Source organism: Hippopotamus amphibius, chromosome 1 (genome assembly GCF_030028045.1).
Source record: "Hippopotamus amphibius kiboko isolate mHipAmp2 chromosome 1, mHipAmp2.hap2, whole genome shotgun sequence".
Lineage (NCBI taxonomy): Eukaryota > Metazoa > Chordata > Mammalia > Artiodactyla > Hippopotamidae > Hippopotamus > Hippopotamus amphibius.
The window spans coordinates 158,613,759-158,630,466 of record NC_080186.1 but is presented as its reverse complement, the minus strand read 5'-3'; the positions used below and the strand labels follow the sequence as shown (position 1 = coordinate 158,630,466).

At 35.2% G+C, this 16,708-nt stretch overlaps 1 protein-coding gene across 14 annotated transcripts in view; it reads right to left on the bottom strand.

Moving 5' to 3' along the window:
- The window catches only part of NR3C1 (nuclear receptor subfamily 3 group C member 1), a 127,955-nt gene that overhangs the window by 9,828 nt on the left and 101,419 nt on the right, over positions 1 to 16,708 (bottom strand). For 13 of the 14 annotated variants that reach the window (XM_057732201.1, XM_057732191.1, XM_057732184.1 and 10 more), the window contains 4 exons: positions 14,313 to 14,429; positions 8,221 to 8,499; positions 7,600 to 7,744; positions 3,801 to 3,931 (listed from right to left, as the gene is read on the bottom strand). In XM_057732201.1, coding sequence (XP_057588184.1) covers positions 3,801 to 3,931; positions 7,600 to 7,744; positions 8,221 to 8,499; positions 14,313 to 14,429 — 672 coding nt within the window. Of the gene's footprint in view, positions 1 to 1,630; positions 1,762 to 3,800; positions 3,932 to 7,599; positions 7,745 to 8,220; positions 8,500 to 14,312; positions 14,430 to 16,708 lie in introns of all 14 variants that reach the window. The other variant, XM_057732243.1, reaches the window with a different exon arrangement.

Genomic DNA, 16,708 nt, shown 5'->3' with positions numbered 1-16,708 from the left:
TTTCTCTAATAATTAGTGATGTTGAGCAGCTTTTTATATGCCTCTTGGCCATCTGTATGTCTTCTTTAGAGAAATGCCTATTTAGGTCTTCTGTCCAGTTTTTGATTGAGTTGTTTGTTATTTTGATATTGAGCTGCATGAACTGTTTATATATTTTGGAGATTAATCCTTTGTCTGTTGATTCGTTTGCAGATATTTTCTCCCATTCTGAGGGTTGTTTTTCATCTTGCTTATAACTTCCTTTGCTGTGCAGAAGCTTTTAAGTTTCATTAGGGCCCACTTATTTGTTTTTGTTTTTATTTCCATTATTCTAGGAGGTGGGTCAAAAAAGATCTTGCTGTGATTTATGTCAAAGAATATTCTTCCTATGTTTTCCTCTAGGAGTTTTATAGTATCTGGCCTTACATTTAGGTCTTTAATCCATTTTGAGTTTATTTTTGTGTATGGTGTTAGGGAGTGTTGTAATTTCATTCTTTGACATGTAGCTGTCCAGTTTTCCCAGCACCACTTATTGAAGAGGCTGTGGATCTGTGTTGTGGTGTCTGTCATTAATTTTGGAAATTTATCAGCCTTTATTGCTTCAAATATTTCTTCTGTTGCTTTCTTTCTTTTCCTTCTGATATTCCCATTACTTGTGTTTTACACCTTTTGTAACTGTCCTCACAGTTCTTGAATGTTCTGCTGCATTTTTTTCACTCCTTTTTCTCTTTGCATTTGAATTTGGGAAGTTATTCTATTGACGTATCTTCAAGCTCAGTGATTCCTTCCTTGGCTGTGTCCAGTCTGCTGATGAACCCAGCATTCCTCACTTTCATTACGGTATTTTTAATTTCTAGCATTTTTTTAATTCTTAGAGTTTCTACCTCTCTGCTTACGTTACCCATGTATCCTTGTATGTTGTTTACTTTTCCCATTAGAGCCCTTAACACATTAATTGTAGTTATTTTAAATTTCCTGTCTGATAATTATAACATATGTCATGTCTGAGGCTGGTTTTGATGCTTGTCTCTCCAGATTGTAGTTTTTAATTTTTTGCTAAAGGCTGGATATGACATATCAGAACTGAGGTAATTAGGCTTTTAATCTGGCTAGGAGCTGGGCTCTGTTTAAGGCTTGCTGAAGCTGTAGGTGTTAAGAGGCTTCAGTTTCCTCTAATTTCCTTGTTCTTACATTTTTTTCTCCCTGTGGTCTTTGGGTTTCTCCCTAAGAATGCCTTCTTAAATAGCTATGTTCTATAGCTCTCTCAGTTGTAATTCTGGATTATACTGGAGCTCTGTTAACATGGTGGTAAGGTACTGGAGGTGTGGAGTGTTTTATACTTTTATGGTTAAACCTCAGGGCTTTTTTTTAAATTATAGCAGGCCTGAGTCCCTGGGCTGTGACCTTCAGAAGTGCTTCTGAACCTTTTTTTTCCTCTCCCACGTCTCCTCCCTTACCTGAGATAGGAAGGTAAAGGGGGACTGGAATTATCTATTTGCCCTTTCCCCTAGGTCAGAAACATGAGGGGATCTTTCCCTGATCTTCACCATGAGAACCTGGTGGGGCTTCTGGAGGTAAACCCCAGAAAACTGTGGGGGACAAGCCCTAAGATGGGGTCCCCAGAGTTTTTAACACTCTAGCTATTCCTCACCTGGTCTCCAGAAATTCATCAAAAATACCGTTAAGTGTTCCTACATTACTTGGCTGAGCTTCTCTGTATTTGCTTGTTTCTCCAGATTTTGAGGTAGTGGTTTGCCCTGTGACCGTACTTCTGTGATGGATCTAAAAAAAGTCATTCATTGTCAGTTTGCTCAGCTTTTACTTACTTTGTGAGGATGGGAGTGATAACGGCTAAGCTGTTTAATTGTGAAAGCTGAAACTGGAAATCCACCCTCATTTTTCAATTTATTTTCCTTACTTAGCTTTTTGAAAAAACTTATTCCAGTTGCTGCTGTTCTGGAAATTTTTCAGCCAGTATTTCTTTGTATAATATCTTTTCACCTTTCATTTTGGATCTCTGATGATTATAATAAGACCAGAGCTTTTTTCAACTGGTATACTATGAATGGGTCAGTATGTGTTGATATTGATCTGCTTCACTGGTTGCCACTGGCTGCACGTAGCCTTATTCACTTACCTCATTGTGCTATGATGAATGCTGTGTTTCACTTTCATTATAACATGAAAAGAGTTGTGAAGAACTGTTTTAGACCTCCTCCTTCAATCATGCCTCTTATCTTTGTTCATTTACATACATGTACATATACACATATGTAGATATGCATCTTAAAAATTGTATTCTGGCTAAATTTTTTCAGCTATATATATATTTCAGTTTAAATGTCTCTCCAAATATCTAATCTGCCTTAAGAGCCATCCTTGCTTTGTTTTGTTTTCAATTGCACTTGTCTTTAAACTTACTAAGTATACTAATCATCAGGCTTTGCAAATATCCTCTAAGAGAAAGCTAGCTTCAGAGTGCAACTTACCTCTTTGGGTACCTGCCTGCATGTAGTTTTAAATTTTTTTAGTCCAGCATTTTTTAGTGATAGGTTAGGATGCCAGTGTTCTATCAGAGTAGAAGTCTAATTATATCTTAAGGTACGTATTTTCATTCTTGTGATTCTATTTTTTTTTTAAAAGAACCAGTAATACACACTGGTTCAGTTTACTTTTTCTTATCATCTACAATGAAAAAAAAACAAACACCCATATAGGTCAGTAAGTCTGGGATGTATAAAACTTAAACCATCAGTTTTTACCAATATGGTTAGTCAGTAGCTTGGCACTGACCTGTACCTGGGTATTACCAATCAAAATGATTCATGATCAGAACTTTAACTGTTTACTCAAACATCAAGCTCACTTCTTTAAAAAGAGTACTGCTACAGGTAACCTTAAAAAATTAGTTTCTTTAAATGGGTTGTGGAAAATTTTCTTACTTTGCTTGAAATATTAATACTTGTCAAATCCAGTGACATTAAACAACCTTTTGTTAAACACAGACAGTATGAAAGCATTAAAATTGATGTGCGCTTTGGAAAAGCTTAGATATAGTCATGTAGTCATGTGCAACATTCATAGCTTACAGTTATTTAGCAGCTTTGAAACCACAGTTACTAATGGAATGAAGGATTTTTTAAAAAATTGGAAAAAAAATACTTCTTTGTATATGAAAGAGGTACTCAGCTATCAGCCTTTATTTTATAAACATTAACCTGATCATTTTTACTGGAGTGACCTAAAGTTTATAATGCCAACTGGTTCAAAGACCTTCTTTTATTAGTTGTTTGCAAATATTTTCTCCCATTCTGTGAGCTGTCTTTTCATTTTGTCTTTGCTGTACAATAGCTTGTAAGTTCTGTTAGGTCCCATCCATAATTTCTTATACACAGTATTACTCACTGTATTACTAAAATTTTTGACCACGTAACAGTGTAGTGGAGAAACAAAAATCATTATAGTTGGCATTCTTTCTCTGTGTCTTCTATAGTGGTATTGTCAAAGATTGCAGGAAGGAAGGAGGAAGGCTGTAGATATTCCCTATCAGCAGAGGCCCCCTGCCCCCCGCCATGTGGTTCATATACCTCTCCATTTCTCCATGATACCTATTTATCTTATTAATTTTGGTATCACTGGCTGTGCCTTTCTAAAATTTTACGTTTATGAAAATCTAAAGTACCTGACTAACAGGAAATAGTAGACTTGGAATAATTATTAGTGCTTTGTATACAAATAAACCTTTGTTTCTAGACTTCTAGATTTTATGCTTTTGATATATTTAGAAGTGAATTTCAGAAGAGAGTAGGTGTTCTACCAACCTGAAGAGAGAAGCAGTAAGGTTTTCATACAGAGATACTCTTCATAAGATACCTGAAGCCTGTTTAACTCAGAGGAAACATATAGCATATGTTTACATTGGTCATACATGCAGGGTAAAGCCATTCTCTGCCTGTGAAAGACAAATATCAGTGTTTGAGTTAGAAAGAAATAATTCTTCTTCCCCCCCAAAAGTACTTTTTTTTGGTATTATTTTGCAAAGCTATGAACCCATCTAACTATTGCAATTAATGCTAATTCCCTCTGGATCAGAATTTTGAAAAACTTCCCTTAATATGGTGGAGAAATTATTTTTCTATATTTGTTTTATTTAAGTATTTAGAATATATTCCTACAGAATTTATTACCAGTTATTCGTTTAAATCAAAGTTTTATGGTAGCATTTGAATATGTCCAGTTGGACAACACAGTTTTAAATCTTACACATTTGAAAATCAAAAGGTATGTTTTTTTCACAGCATTCCATTCTAAAGACAACTGTGTTTGATACTGTTTACAGTTAGGTAGAGGGTCAAAATTAGAACTTGACTCTAAACTTTCTGATACCCAAAATCTGCCTCTGACTGACATCATGTGACTGAATATTCTTCCAACTAAAGATACCACAAATGAATTCTCAATTAGGATTCTCAGCAATTATTATCACATCTATGATTTTCAAATAGATCTCTCAAGTTTTCTAACTTTTTAGAGCCTGAAACTGAGCCTCATTCATGGTTTTAAAAATACTTCAAGATCTGTTCTTTGTTTGTTTTAATTTTATGACAGAAAGTGATCTTGGACTTAACAGTAAAAAAAAAAGGTTATTACCACAGCAGCGTAAGGATACAAGAATGGAAAATAGGAACGGCTACTTAAAAGCTATTGTTTTTGTAAGCCATTTATCCTCCAATAAAATTGAACACTGAGAATAAATTTCTGTAAGTCGTACTTTATGTAAGAATTACTAGGTTATGCTATAACTGCTTAAATCTAAATTTGAGTGCCCTCCAAATAAAAACTCTGAATTAATTTTATAAAAAAGGATATGTTGGTGTTTCATATAAATCTCTGTTCAGTTTTAATCCAACTAAATGACTTCAAACTGCCTTTTAGAAAGTGACTGAATAGTAAATATTGTCAACATGTTTTTAACTTTTTAAGTAAGCATGGTCAGATTCTGAAATGAGCAGCATTTCATTGAGTTTACACATAAGCTACATATTTTTATCAATTAAATTTGATCAGACAACTTAAGTCTTGTTAAATTGTGATGCAGTGGTTTAAGCAGTCCTTTTTTTTTTGGCAATAGACAATCAAGAGATCTGGTCTGGTCAACCACATGGCAGTGTCTACTCACTGAGGGCAGAGATATGGCCCCTTCTTGGAATACAGAGAGTTTCATTACAGTACATATTTCACATGCGTCTTGTCATGTTTCTCCTCACTATGAAGACTGGTCTTCTCCTTCAGGTCTCACTCAGCTCAAATGAATGATACCTCCTCCAAGAAGCCATTAGCCACCCTATCTGAAAAAGGCCTCTCTCTAGTAAAAACTCCATCACAGTCTGAAATTATTTTATTTACTTGATGGTTATCTGTGTCTCCCCAACTACAGTGTAAGCAGTCAAAGTCAGGAACCTTGTTTGTCTTGTTCCCTGTTACAGTTCTTTGCTAATACTGTACAAGGCACATACTAGGAGTGTGGTTAAGTTTTTCATGTTCCCCTGTAATCCATTTTCCATTATGGTTTCCTCTGTTTGAAACCCCTCCTCCTACACTAGCTTCTTCATGTTCCTAGAATAAAATTTAAACTCTATTTCATGGCCTACAAGATGCTACTTAACTTGGTCCCTGTCCACTTCTCTAAACTCATAGAATATCCTCAGTGGCTTTCTCTCAATTCTTCACACATGCCAAGGTTGTTTCCAGCCTTTGTACTCATCTCTTTTGCCTGAAATGCCCTACCTTTCCTATAAGCTTGTTCTTTTGTACTATTTAGTGCTCAGCTATTTAGAGAGGTCTTCTATGGTCCCCAAATCTAAAGTAGCACATACCCCTCTCCCTTCCCCTCCCCCCACACTATATTGGGTTGGCCAAAACTTTTTGGTATCATGGCTCTCTGAAATAATTTTGGTCATTTATTTGATTGTCCTCATCAGTATGTTAGCAGGGACCTCATCTATTATAGCTCAAGCTCTTAAAATAGTGCCTGGCACTTGGTAAGTACTCAAATATGATTAAATGAATACTGTGCTAGAAAATAAGTATCACCAATAGAGAAACAACACCAAGTTTAACTCAATAGTTGAGGCTCATCCAGTCTCTACTAAAATATATACAACAATTCGAGCTTACTACATCAAGGCAAGCCCCTCCCATTTAAGGCTCAGCTCAAATAGATAATTTTCTATAACTTCTACCCATTATTTTTGTGCCTGGCCTACCCAACAAGGTAAAACAATATGTTTGCTTTATCTTCAGAGGATATCTTTTTAGGCAGTCCTCATCATTCCCAAGTGTCCTTTTCTCCTTCCTCCATACATCCTCTGTTCATCAGTTGATGTTAATTTCCAAATTCCTTGCCACTCTGGATATATTTACAGTTGTCACTGTTACTTTTAATATGGCATCCAATTCTGAACACAAAGTACTACTGATGGATTAACTCAGAGTACAGTGAGACTATTATTCTAATAATGTGGTTTGAGATTTCATTAATATTTTTGGAACCCTCAGTCAACAGCACCCAGAGCTCACAGTTTTAAACTCTCTATCTTTTTTTACATGAACACAAATCTCCTTTGTTTTCCACTCTGCCCAGACCAATAGGTATGTACATGTGAGTGTGTGACTTCCCTGTTTGCATTCTAATAAAGGAAATAAGCTGTGAGTACAAAAAAGTAGTAATAAAAGGTAGAAAGTGATAAGAGCTAGGGATATACAGCAGAGGTTGTACATAGTGGTATGAACATCATGAGCTAGGGGTATGTTTGAAGAGTAGATCACCTGAGTGGGAACAAAGAGTATGTGAAGGAGAACAAGAGAGAAAGTGTGGCCAGGTAGTGGAAAGCCAGAAACCACGTTGAGTATGTGTGCACCGAGTGCTCAGTGAAGATACCTATGTGTTGGAGAGATATATGATCAAACTCTGTGTTAGCAAGAAAAACTTAGCATGATGGAGGATACACTGGAGGCAGAAAACCAGACAGAAAATAACTGCAGTGGGTAAGGGGGGGATGGATATCTGAAATATTTTACAGGCATAGGCCTACGGAATTAGAGGGTAGCCGATTTATCAAATCTTGAAGTGTGGTTGGTTCTCTCCCAAATTAAGAAAAAAAAAAATCTTGTTCCCATGTTCTTTCCAAGTCATAGATGTTGAGTGAGCCTTGCCATGCAAAGAGATGCCTCTTGTCCCTGGGTCCTTACCTGTCATCCACTCATCCTAGTTGCCCTCATCTGTAATTGTCCCTACTGAAAGCAAGATCAGTATGAACTGTATCAAGCTCTGTTTCTTTTATGAAGTAGGGTTATGTAATTAAAACAATGCCACGCTAAGATTCCTTTTTACTTGCTATAGACTTTACTGATCCCCAGAGATGCTCACTGTTTAAAAACTATCCTTAAATATGTCCTGGTACAGTAATAATGGTACATGTAATTTGCTCTGCATTACACTTCGCCTTGCCTTAAGCACTGATAAGCTATTCCAAGGTTGCCCAATTCCAAGATACCTGGTAGGACTGATTCAGTCCTGAAGGAATATGAATACAGCGAAAATGACTCACAATGACTTACTCATTAATAATCAGATCAGGAGCAAAACACAGCAAGTTTGCACTTGATTGTCTATATGATCTCCACCCCAGGGCGAATGACATAAGGAACATCCATGAATATTGCAGTAGGGTCATTTGGTCATCCAGATGTAAGTTCCTGAATCCTGAATTAAGAGGAATAAAGGTATGAGGAAACACTGTTTGCCAAGGAGAAGATCATCTCTCTGGGAACTGCCAAACTTCTGGAGGACTTTTAACAGAGGAAATGAAGCACTAAGTGGGCACACTTTTCCTTTCTCATGTGACATGTTAAGACCAAAGCCCTCAGTACTTTTTTTTAGCATTCAATGTAAGAAAACTTAAGAGTAGCCAATTTTTGTCACCTTTTGCCTATCTGAGTAAATATGGACTAAATTGTAAAATGCTGTACTAAATAGTAAAATAGAAAGCTAATAAGAGTCCTGGCCTGGGACATTATTCATTCGGTGAATTTGTTAAAAAATTTCCCCTGATATTTTATACCTCTTTCCCCCTTGATGGAGTAGGGATGACAGGAGGCCACGGGACCAGAGTGATAAAGAGCCAGAAGGTAAACAATTCTAAGATTTGTACCTTAGCTATATTATCTTTTGCATCTTACCTGGTATTGCCTTTGCCCATTTCACTGCTGCAATCACCTGCCGCCCACCTAACATGTTGAGTGTGGTCATGATCCGCCAAGTCGTATCTGGTACAGAGCTATCATATCCTGCATACATCACCTCCGGTTCAATGACCTCCAACAGTGACACGAGGGTAGGGGTGAGTTGTGGTAATGTTGCAGGAACTATTGTTTTGTTAGCAGGATTTTCAGAAGTTTCTTGCGAGATTCCTGTAGTGGCCTGCTGAATTCCTTTTATCTTTTTCTTTGTTTTTCGAGCTGTGGGTATATTAAAAAAACACACAAAAATCAGCTGTCATGGGAAAGTCTGGGCAGCACAGTTTATTCAAGACGTATTTTAATTTCTGAAACTTTAATTTGAAAGAGGAGAAATCTCTTATTTAGCAATTATGATAAAGTGACGTGAAGGAAGAGAAAAACATTTTTTCCTGAGAGCAAAGGATCAAGAGGAACCCATTCATTTATTAATTTCCTCTACAAATAAGCCAGTTACTACTTCATTATAGTTATACTTGATATAAAATTGTCTTATAACACTATGTTAAAACAATATAAACAAATCACTTTCGTAGATCCTTCCATAAAGTAATTCCTGTCTCAGTTTCACTCCAAAGTAAAAATTTTCATGTTATACAAAGCAAATTACTTTTACTATCAATTGAAAGAAAGAATCTAAGTTTGTAATATCAGACTAGTAATACCAGACTAGTTTGTAATACCAGTGGCTTAAGATTAATCTAAATTATGGGGGTATTTTATATATATATATATATATATATGATAGTGTTACTGTTTATACCCTTGCATAAAGTCCCCTTCTTTTCAAGATAGTAAGATAACATAGGTGATTATACACTAAAAGTAGTATAGTTCTAACAGCAGAAAAATTCACTTTTTACCGTTACGTGATGGATACCATATGGGACTTAAAAACCTTTGTGGAGATGAAGAAAAAAACTTTACATTTCCTTATATAAATTACCAGTGGGTAATTTCCCTTTTGTAAGGGAATGATCATTGCCTCAACTGGTAGTAAGATACAATTGTAGAATATTTTGAATTCACATTGTCTGAGTCTGTGGAGAAGTGATAAAGTTTTAAAAAAGGAAGAGCTCCTACACATAAGGAAATCCTTTAAACAACCAAAGGTATCTCACTTTAAATTTGTCTAGAGTGTGTGTTCCTATGCTCTGCATTAGAACAAAGAGGAAAGGATAATGACAAACTGGTGGATTTTAAAGTCTTCTCATAATTAAACTCCTAGAAGAGAACACAGGCAAAACATTCTGACATAAATTGTACCGATGTTTTCTTAGGTCAGTCTCCCAAGGCAATAGAAATAAAAAAATGAGACCTAATCAAACTTACAAGCTCTTGCACAGCAAAGGAAACCATAAAATGAAAAAAATCTACAGACTGGGAGAAAATATTTGTAAACAATGTGACCAAAAAGGGCTTAATTTCCAAAATATACAAACAGCTCAAACAACTCAACAACAAAAAACCAACAACCCAATCAAAAAATTGGCAGAAGACCTAAAAAGACATTTCTTCAAAGGTCAATAGGCACATGAAAAGATGCTCAACATCACTAATTATTAGAGAAATGCAAATCAAAACTACAGTGAGGTACCACCTCAGAATGGCCATCGTTAAAAAGTCTACAAATAACAAATGCTGGGGAGGGTGTGGAGAAATGACATGTTAGTGGGAATGTAAACTGGTACAGCCATTATGGAAAACAATGTGGAGGTTCCTTCAAAAACTAAAAATAGAGTTGCCAGAAGATCCAGATATCCCACTCCTGGGCATATATCCAGACAAAACTAAAATCTGGAAAGATACTTGCACCCCAAGGTTCAAGGCTACACTATTTACAATAGCCAAGTCATGAAGCAACCTAGTGTCCATTGACAGATGAATGGATAAGAAGATGTGGTACATACATACAACAGAATACTACTCAGCCATAAAAAAAGAATAAAATAATGCCATTTGCAGCAACATGGATGCAACTAGAGATTATCATACTAAGTGAAGTCAGACAAAGATAAATACCATATGATATCACTCATGTGGAATCTAAAATATCACACGAACCTACCTACAAAACAAATAGACTCATGGACATAAAGAAAAGTTTTTTTCTTCATCTCCACAAAGGTTTTAAGGGAGAGGGTGGTGTGAAAGGGTTGGATTGGGAGTTTGGGATTAACAGATGCAAAATGGTATATATAGAATGGATAAATAACAAAGCCCTAATGTATAGCACAGAGAACTGTATTCAATATCCTGTGACAAAGTATAATGGAAAAGAATATGAAAAAGGATGTGTATATATATATATGTGTAACTGAGTTACTCTGCTGTACAGCAGTAAAACACATTGTAATTCAACTATACTTCAATAAAAAATAGAAAAAAAATAAAGCCTTCTATGCTTAGTATATAATCAGTTTAATCTCTTACTGCTTATCTATAGTCCTAGGAGAGAGAGAGAGCTGATGCTTTTGAATAAAGCTCAGAAACACCTGGTGAGCCCAACTGTGTTGTGCTGACTATGTACTATATTCATATAACTGTAGCAAGGAGTTGTTAACTGAATTAGTTAAGCAGTCACTACTTTAAAGCAATTTAGTTAATAAGATTTTACTCTAAATAGAGTTCCTGACCCCTTGGAGTATACAGGAGATTAGCAGTCAACATATGATCTCTATAGAAGTGTTCATGAGTCTATGACAGCTCCATTTTATTCTTAATAAAAGTAAAGAAATCTTACTTAGTTTAAAACTTAGCTTAAAAATATTAGTTATAGAACCTGATAATATCATAAGCCTCCTCACCTGTAAGTTCCACTTGACTCTTAATGACAAAAACAAAACTATAATTTGGAATGATTAAAACACACCTTAAAATGAAAAAATATTTAGGATCACCATTAAAAAGCTTATCTGTACTCAAATGCCAGGCACTTTAAGCAGTGAAGAAGGCTGCCTTACAATAAATCTCGAGAATAACTTGGTATGGAGCAACAGTATCAAAGTACACCACTTGCAGAACTAAGTTACATTTGTGGAGAGAATGGGGCTCTGAGAGAGTTGACTGCTTCTGCAAAATTACTCTGGGGCTATCATGAAACTGCTTGGCTTAGGGGAAATACTCCAGTGAACGAGAGAAAAAAAAAAACAATGTAGTTGAGCCATGTGTTTCATGCTTAAGTATTAGACTGCCCACCAAATATTTCTGGGACACATGCATACCTACTCCAAATTAAAGTTTTATATACACTGCAATAATTAAAAACAAGAATGAGGCTTTCATACTAAAACCACATACACACAAAAACTCAGATTTTTAAAGGCCTTTCTTTAAACTTTTCTACAAGTAGAGTTACATTATCAGCTGCATGATATGTGCTACCTAATAGCTAACATATTATTAAATAACAAACTAGAACTGTGTAGTATAAGTGGACATAAGGTTAATCTTGGTACTACTTGAAGATGTTTTTAATATGAGGGTCCAAAATAACCTCTTTGAGTAGAAGAATGTATATCAAAGACTAGTGTGTAGTAGCTCCTTGACAAAAGCTAGTTTCCCCACTATTCTATTTTATATGACAACTTATAAAAGCATGCAATGTGGTTGTTTTTTAATACAGTGTCTTGAGAAATTGCAGCTTAGTTTAAATTGTACGTTTAAATTTTATTCATTTAAAAAAGCTGACTTTTCAATGGAGGACCTGATTAGAAATGGCAGTGATGGTGTATTTGATAATACAGAGAAAATGAGATGTCACTTGCTGCCTTGGTCTTCCGGTGAGGTAAAAACAAAGGACAGTACAGTTGTTACTAAATTGTACGAAGGAGGAGAAATGGGACAAACTTACTAACCTGGCCCATCAGAATCATTACTTTATAGTTGATATATCTTACTTCTTTTGAATAAAAAATTCCCTTATACTTGGGATAGGGGAGGAATTACCTAAAAGAGCATTATATGCTTAAAACTCCAAAGATCAAAGTTAAGCTTGATGTGTATTTGGGAAAGCATCTAAAATGTTACTGGGTAAACAACCACACTATCTTAGTGATACGACAGAATTTTGAGTTTGTCCTTTGAGTAAACTTATTTCTAAGTATAAAATAGCTGAGATGAAAACATGGGAATTAAAAGCAGTAAAACTGGGGCTGGAGTAAAAAATATGTAAACCAATCACTAAAACCTGACATGTGTTAATATGTATTTAAATGGTCAGAGAGCAGAAAAAAGAAACAAAAATATGCACAGAGATGTGATACGTAAGAAAGTGAGGAATAACTATCTGGTTTTTGTACAAGAAGAAATTATCCTTGTGGCACTGAAAGTGAACTTCTATATCAATTTGTAGCCAATCTCTGTAACTTTTGTAACACCTACAAGAAGATGGGCAGTTATCGCTTTTTTTTTTCTTTTCAATATTTTTTGGTTTGGGGGGTTTCTTTTGGCCACACCGTTTGTGGCATGCGGGATTTTAGTTCCCCAGCCGGGGATTGAACCCGTGCCCCCTGCATTGGGAGCACAGAGTCTTAACCACTGGACCGCCAGGGAAGTCCCAATGATCCTTTTCTGTAAATCAATGTTTAACATGTTGGCACTCTGTAGTAAAGTTTAAACAAACTAGTCACAGTTAGAAAAAACTGGGTTAAGTGATCGGTGTGTCATGAATGTCTATAAATATGGTGAAGAAAAGACTAATCTGTCTTTTTTGCTACTGAAGTAATATGAAGAACTGAGAAGATAATGTTGTGTATGTGGTCTGGGGAATTAGACTATAGTCACACCCATAAATCTACTTTATATTTAAAAACATATACACACAGTGTATATTAGATAGCACCAACAGTTAGTCTTTTTTCTGTTAAAAGAACCACATGGTATCCATTCTCCCTCTAGTATCACCATATACAAGATTAGCCTCTCCAAAATACAAGTCTGATCATGTGTCTCTGCCCTTATTTTCCACCTAACTTCTACTCAACTTCTCTAGATTTAAAATTCAATGTTGCTTCTTCTAGGAAGCTTTCCCTGCCTTTTAGGACAGAATTAGGTGACCTTCCTCTTGCTCCTGTAGCTCTCTATTCCTTTTGTAGTGTGCCGTACCATTTTGTGATTGACTCTGCAACCTAACCAAACAATAAAGTACTTGAATACAGGCAATATTTTACTGATTTTGAATACAGACACTGTTTTGTTCATTTTATGTCTAGTACCTGCCTTGGTGAGTATTCGCTGAATCAAAGTGCGCAGGGGTTATTAGATCACCACTACCACCTTTGTGGAACTTGCAATTTCAACTAAAGCAAAATTCCAAACTTTTTTCCAGAGGAAAGATTTTAAATGATGAGATCAATGTTAATTATACAACTTGTTATATAAACAGATCTGAAACTCAAACTTATAACTAGTTTCAGATTTCTTCTTTGCTTGAAAAACAAAACAAACAAAACCCATCCAATGCCTCCTTGAGTTTTTTCCCCAGTAGATTTGTAATAAAAGATTTATATATACACATATATACCAAGTAAAAGCTAAATAACAGAATAATGGACATGTAAATATATCTGATATAGAAACATCTCTAACCCTAGCAAATAGTTTTGAGGTTGAAAAAATAAATATCAAGGTAATGTTTCTTCAAGCCTTATAAGTTTCATTATTACATAATTTTCCTTCTTAGTATATAGTCTAGCTACACTGAATTCAGTGTGTGTAGTAAGAGTTGGTGAATAAACTTAAGCAGAATATGAAATACTCATTAAAAAATTCTACTTTTAATTATTACATCTGCTTGTGTATATTTTATTTTTTTTTATTTTTTATTTTTTTATATTATTATTTTATTTTATTTTTTTGGGGGGTACACCAGGTTCAATCAACTGTTTTTATACACATATCCCCATATTCCCTCCCTTCCTTGACGCCCCCCCATCGATTCCCCCCCACCCTCCCTTGCTTGTGTATATTTTAAAAGGTAAAATAATAAATTTCCATATTCTGCAGAGACAATTCATTTTAGATATTTACATTACCTTCCAGGTTCATTCCAGCTTGAAGACATTTTCTGTAGCGGCATGCTGGACAGTTTTTTCTTCGAATTTTATCAATAATACAATCATTTCTTCCAGCACAAAGATAATTGTGCTGTCCTATATGGAAAATAAAGGCACTGTTAAAATTTCACAGACCTTAAAGGATATTTTTATGAAGAGGCTCTTTTTTGTTACTGTTGTGTTTTCGGTGGAACATAGCCAAGGATTAAGGAAGATATAGTGCTTACATCCATTACAAAGTTGAGAGGTCAACTTAAAATAAAAAGTCTTTTGTATTCTGTTTGACAAACATAGATCATTAAAAAAAAAACTCCACTGCAGTATACATATAGAAAAGTGCACAAATCATAAGTGTACCACCTAATAAATTTTCATAAACTGAATACTTCATGTAATCAGTTCTCATATCAAGAAGCAGAACAGTACCCCACAAACCCTCTTCTTGCACCTTTCCAGTCACTACCTACCAAGGGTAACCTCTTTCTTGACAAAGTGTTCTTTAAATTGTGCTTTTAAACAGTTTCTTCTTTTAACAATGATAGAAGATCTCTGTAATCACTATTTTATTATGACTTCTAATCTAATGCTAAGGAGGACTAAAGAAAGAGGAAACTGGTTTAAAAAATACTGTGAGAGTCCCAAAGGGAAAATGACTTTAATTCAGTATTGTGCAACCTCATGCAAATAAAGTGTGCTCCCCTTCCAAAATTTAAATGAAGTGATAGGTAAACGCTTAAATTATGTTAAGGTTGCCAGCAATTAGGTGAATTACAGACTTGGCAAACTTAACTACTGTATATAGAACTTAGGGAGATTTGTTTATTATTTCACATGTTTTTTGACTCCAAATATTAAAGATTGTTACTGTCTAAAATCTTCTGGCAACCAGTATTAAACGTGTTAAGAGGTAGAAATGCAGTTTTCAGCTGTCAAAAATTTTCAAGGAAAATTTAAAAGGGAAAAACAAAAGAAGTCCTCCTACCCTACCCTCTTCCCTCAATATACCCTCTTTTGTTGAAGAAAACTATCTGAGGATTTGCTAGCCTGGCAAAAACAAAGAATCCTCCTGCACAAGACCAGCATATCTAAATAGATACACTAGATAATCAAGAGTCCATGTCCTTACACTAGAGGGGATGGTCTTCAGATGACTATAGGACATCTGTCGTCTCAAAAATAGACCATATTCAAAGAAAAGAGAAAAAATCATAATCACTTCGTTAAGTTGACTATACCTAGTCTAATTTCTGGGAAAAGATACTTGACGCATAGATTAATCTATTTGACTTGGATGAAAACAAACTATATTCACTTCTTCCTAACATGTTAAATCACAGTGCTTGTGAAGCATGTCTGGAGTACATGGTTAACTGTATCAGGTTCAATTCTTTGTGAGGAATAGGCCACAGAGTTCATTCATCAGCTTAAGCGTCTTTCATTACTACTCTCAAAAACAGTGTGGTATAGTGCAAAGTGTACTTGGTAAGGTGCCAGGAAGCTCTTGATCTGAATTGCAGCTCTACTGCTTAGCTGTGTGATCTCAGTAATGTTCATTAACCTTTCTGAACTCCCTGTTTCTCCATCTGTAAAGTTGGAAAATTAGCACCTACCTTGCTGTGGTGCTTCTGCAAGGGTTTAAAGGCAGTTATGTAGAAGGTTCTTAAAATAGTGCCTAGCATATTGTAAGCACTCAATAAACACTAGCTATTAAATAATGCCCTTGTTATTGGTTTCATCTCAGTATCTAACTAGATTATAAACTGCCAAGAGATGAGATTTTTATCCTTTCAGGAAGTCAGTGTAGCATTGAGGTTAAGAGCCTGTTTGGAGACAGCTATGTTTGAATCCTAGCTCTGTCACTTAAACTGTGTGAATTTCAGTTTCCTAGTCTATCAAATATGGATCATAATAGCATCTAAGAGCTCAAAGAGCTGTTAACTAAGTGATAGGACATATAAAACATAGTATTTGGTACATGGTAAATTAAGGGTAGCTGATATCTATCTCTATTATGACCCATCAACAAAGATTATATGCAATTTGTGCAAAGGGAACACAGAAAAAAGGGACTCAGCGAAAAAATAGAAAAAGGATCACTGAACTAGTATACATCTAAAGAAATGGAACTACCCAAATTCTTTTCTGTACACAGAAAAACAACTCCCAGAATAATGAATAAAAAAATTTAGAATATCAATCTTTGATGTGGGTTGTATGGACAATAAATAAGTGAAACTTTTGCAAATTTTCTAAAAATATTTAAATGTTTGGGTATTTATAATACTATGCCAGGTTGGTGGATAACCTATAATTTCTAGGAGGTATTAAAAATGTAATGAATGTAGGGTAATGAAAATCACACAACCTTCATCTTT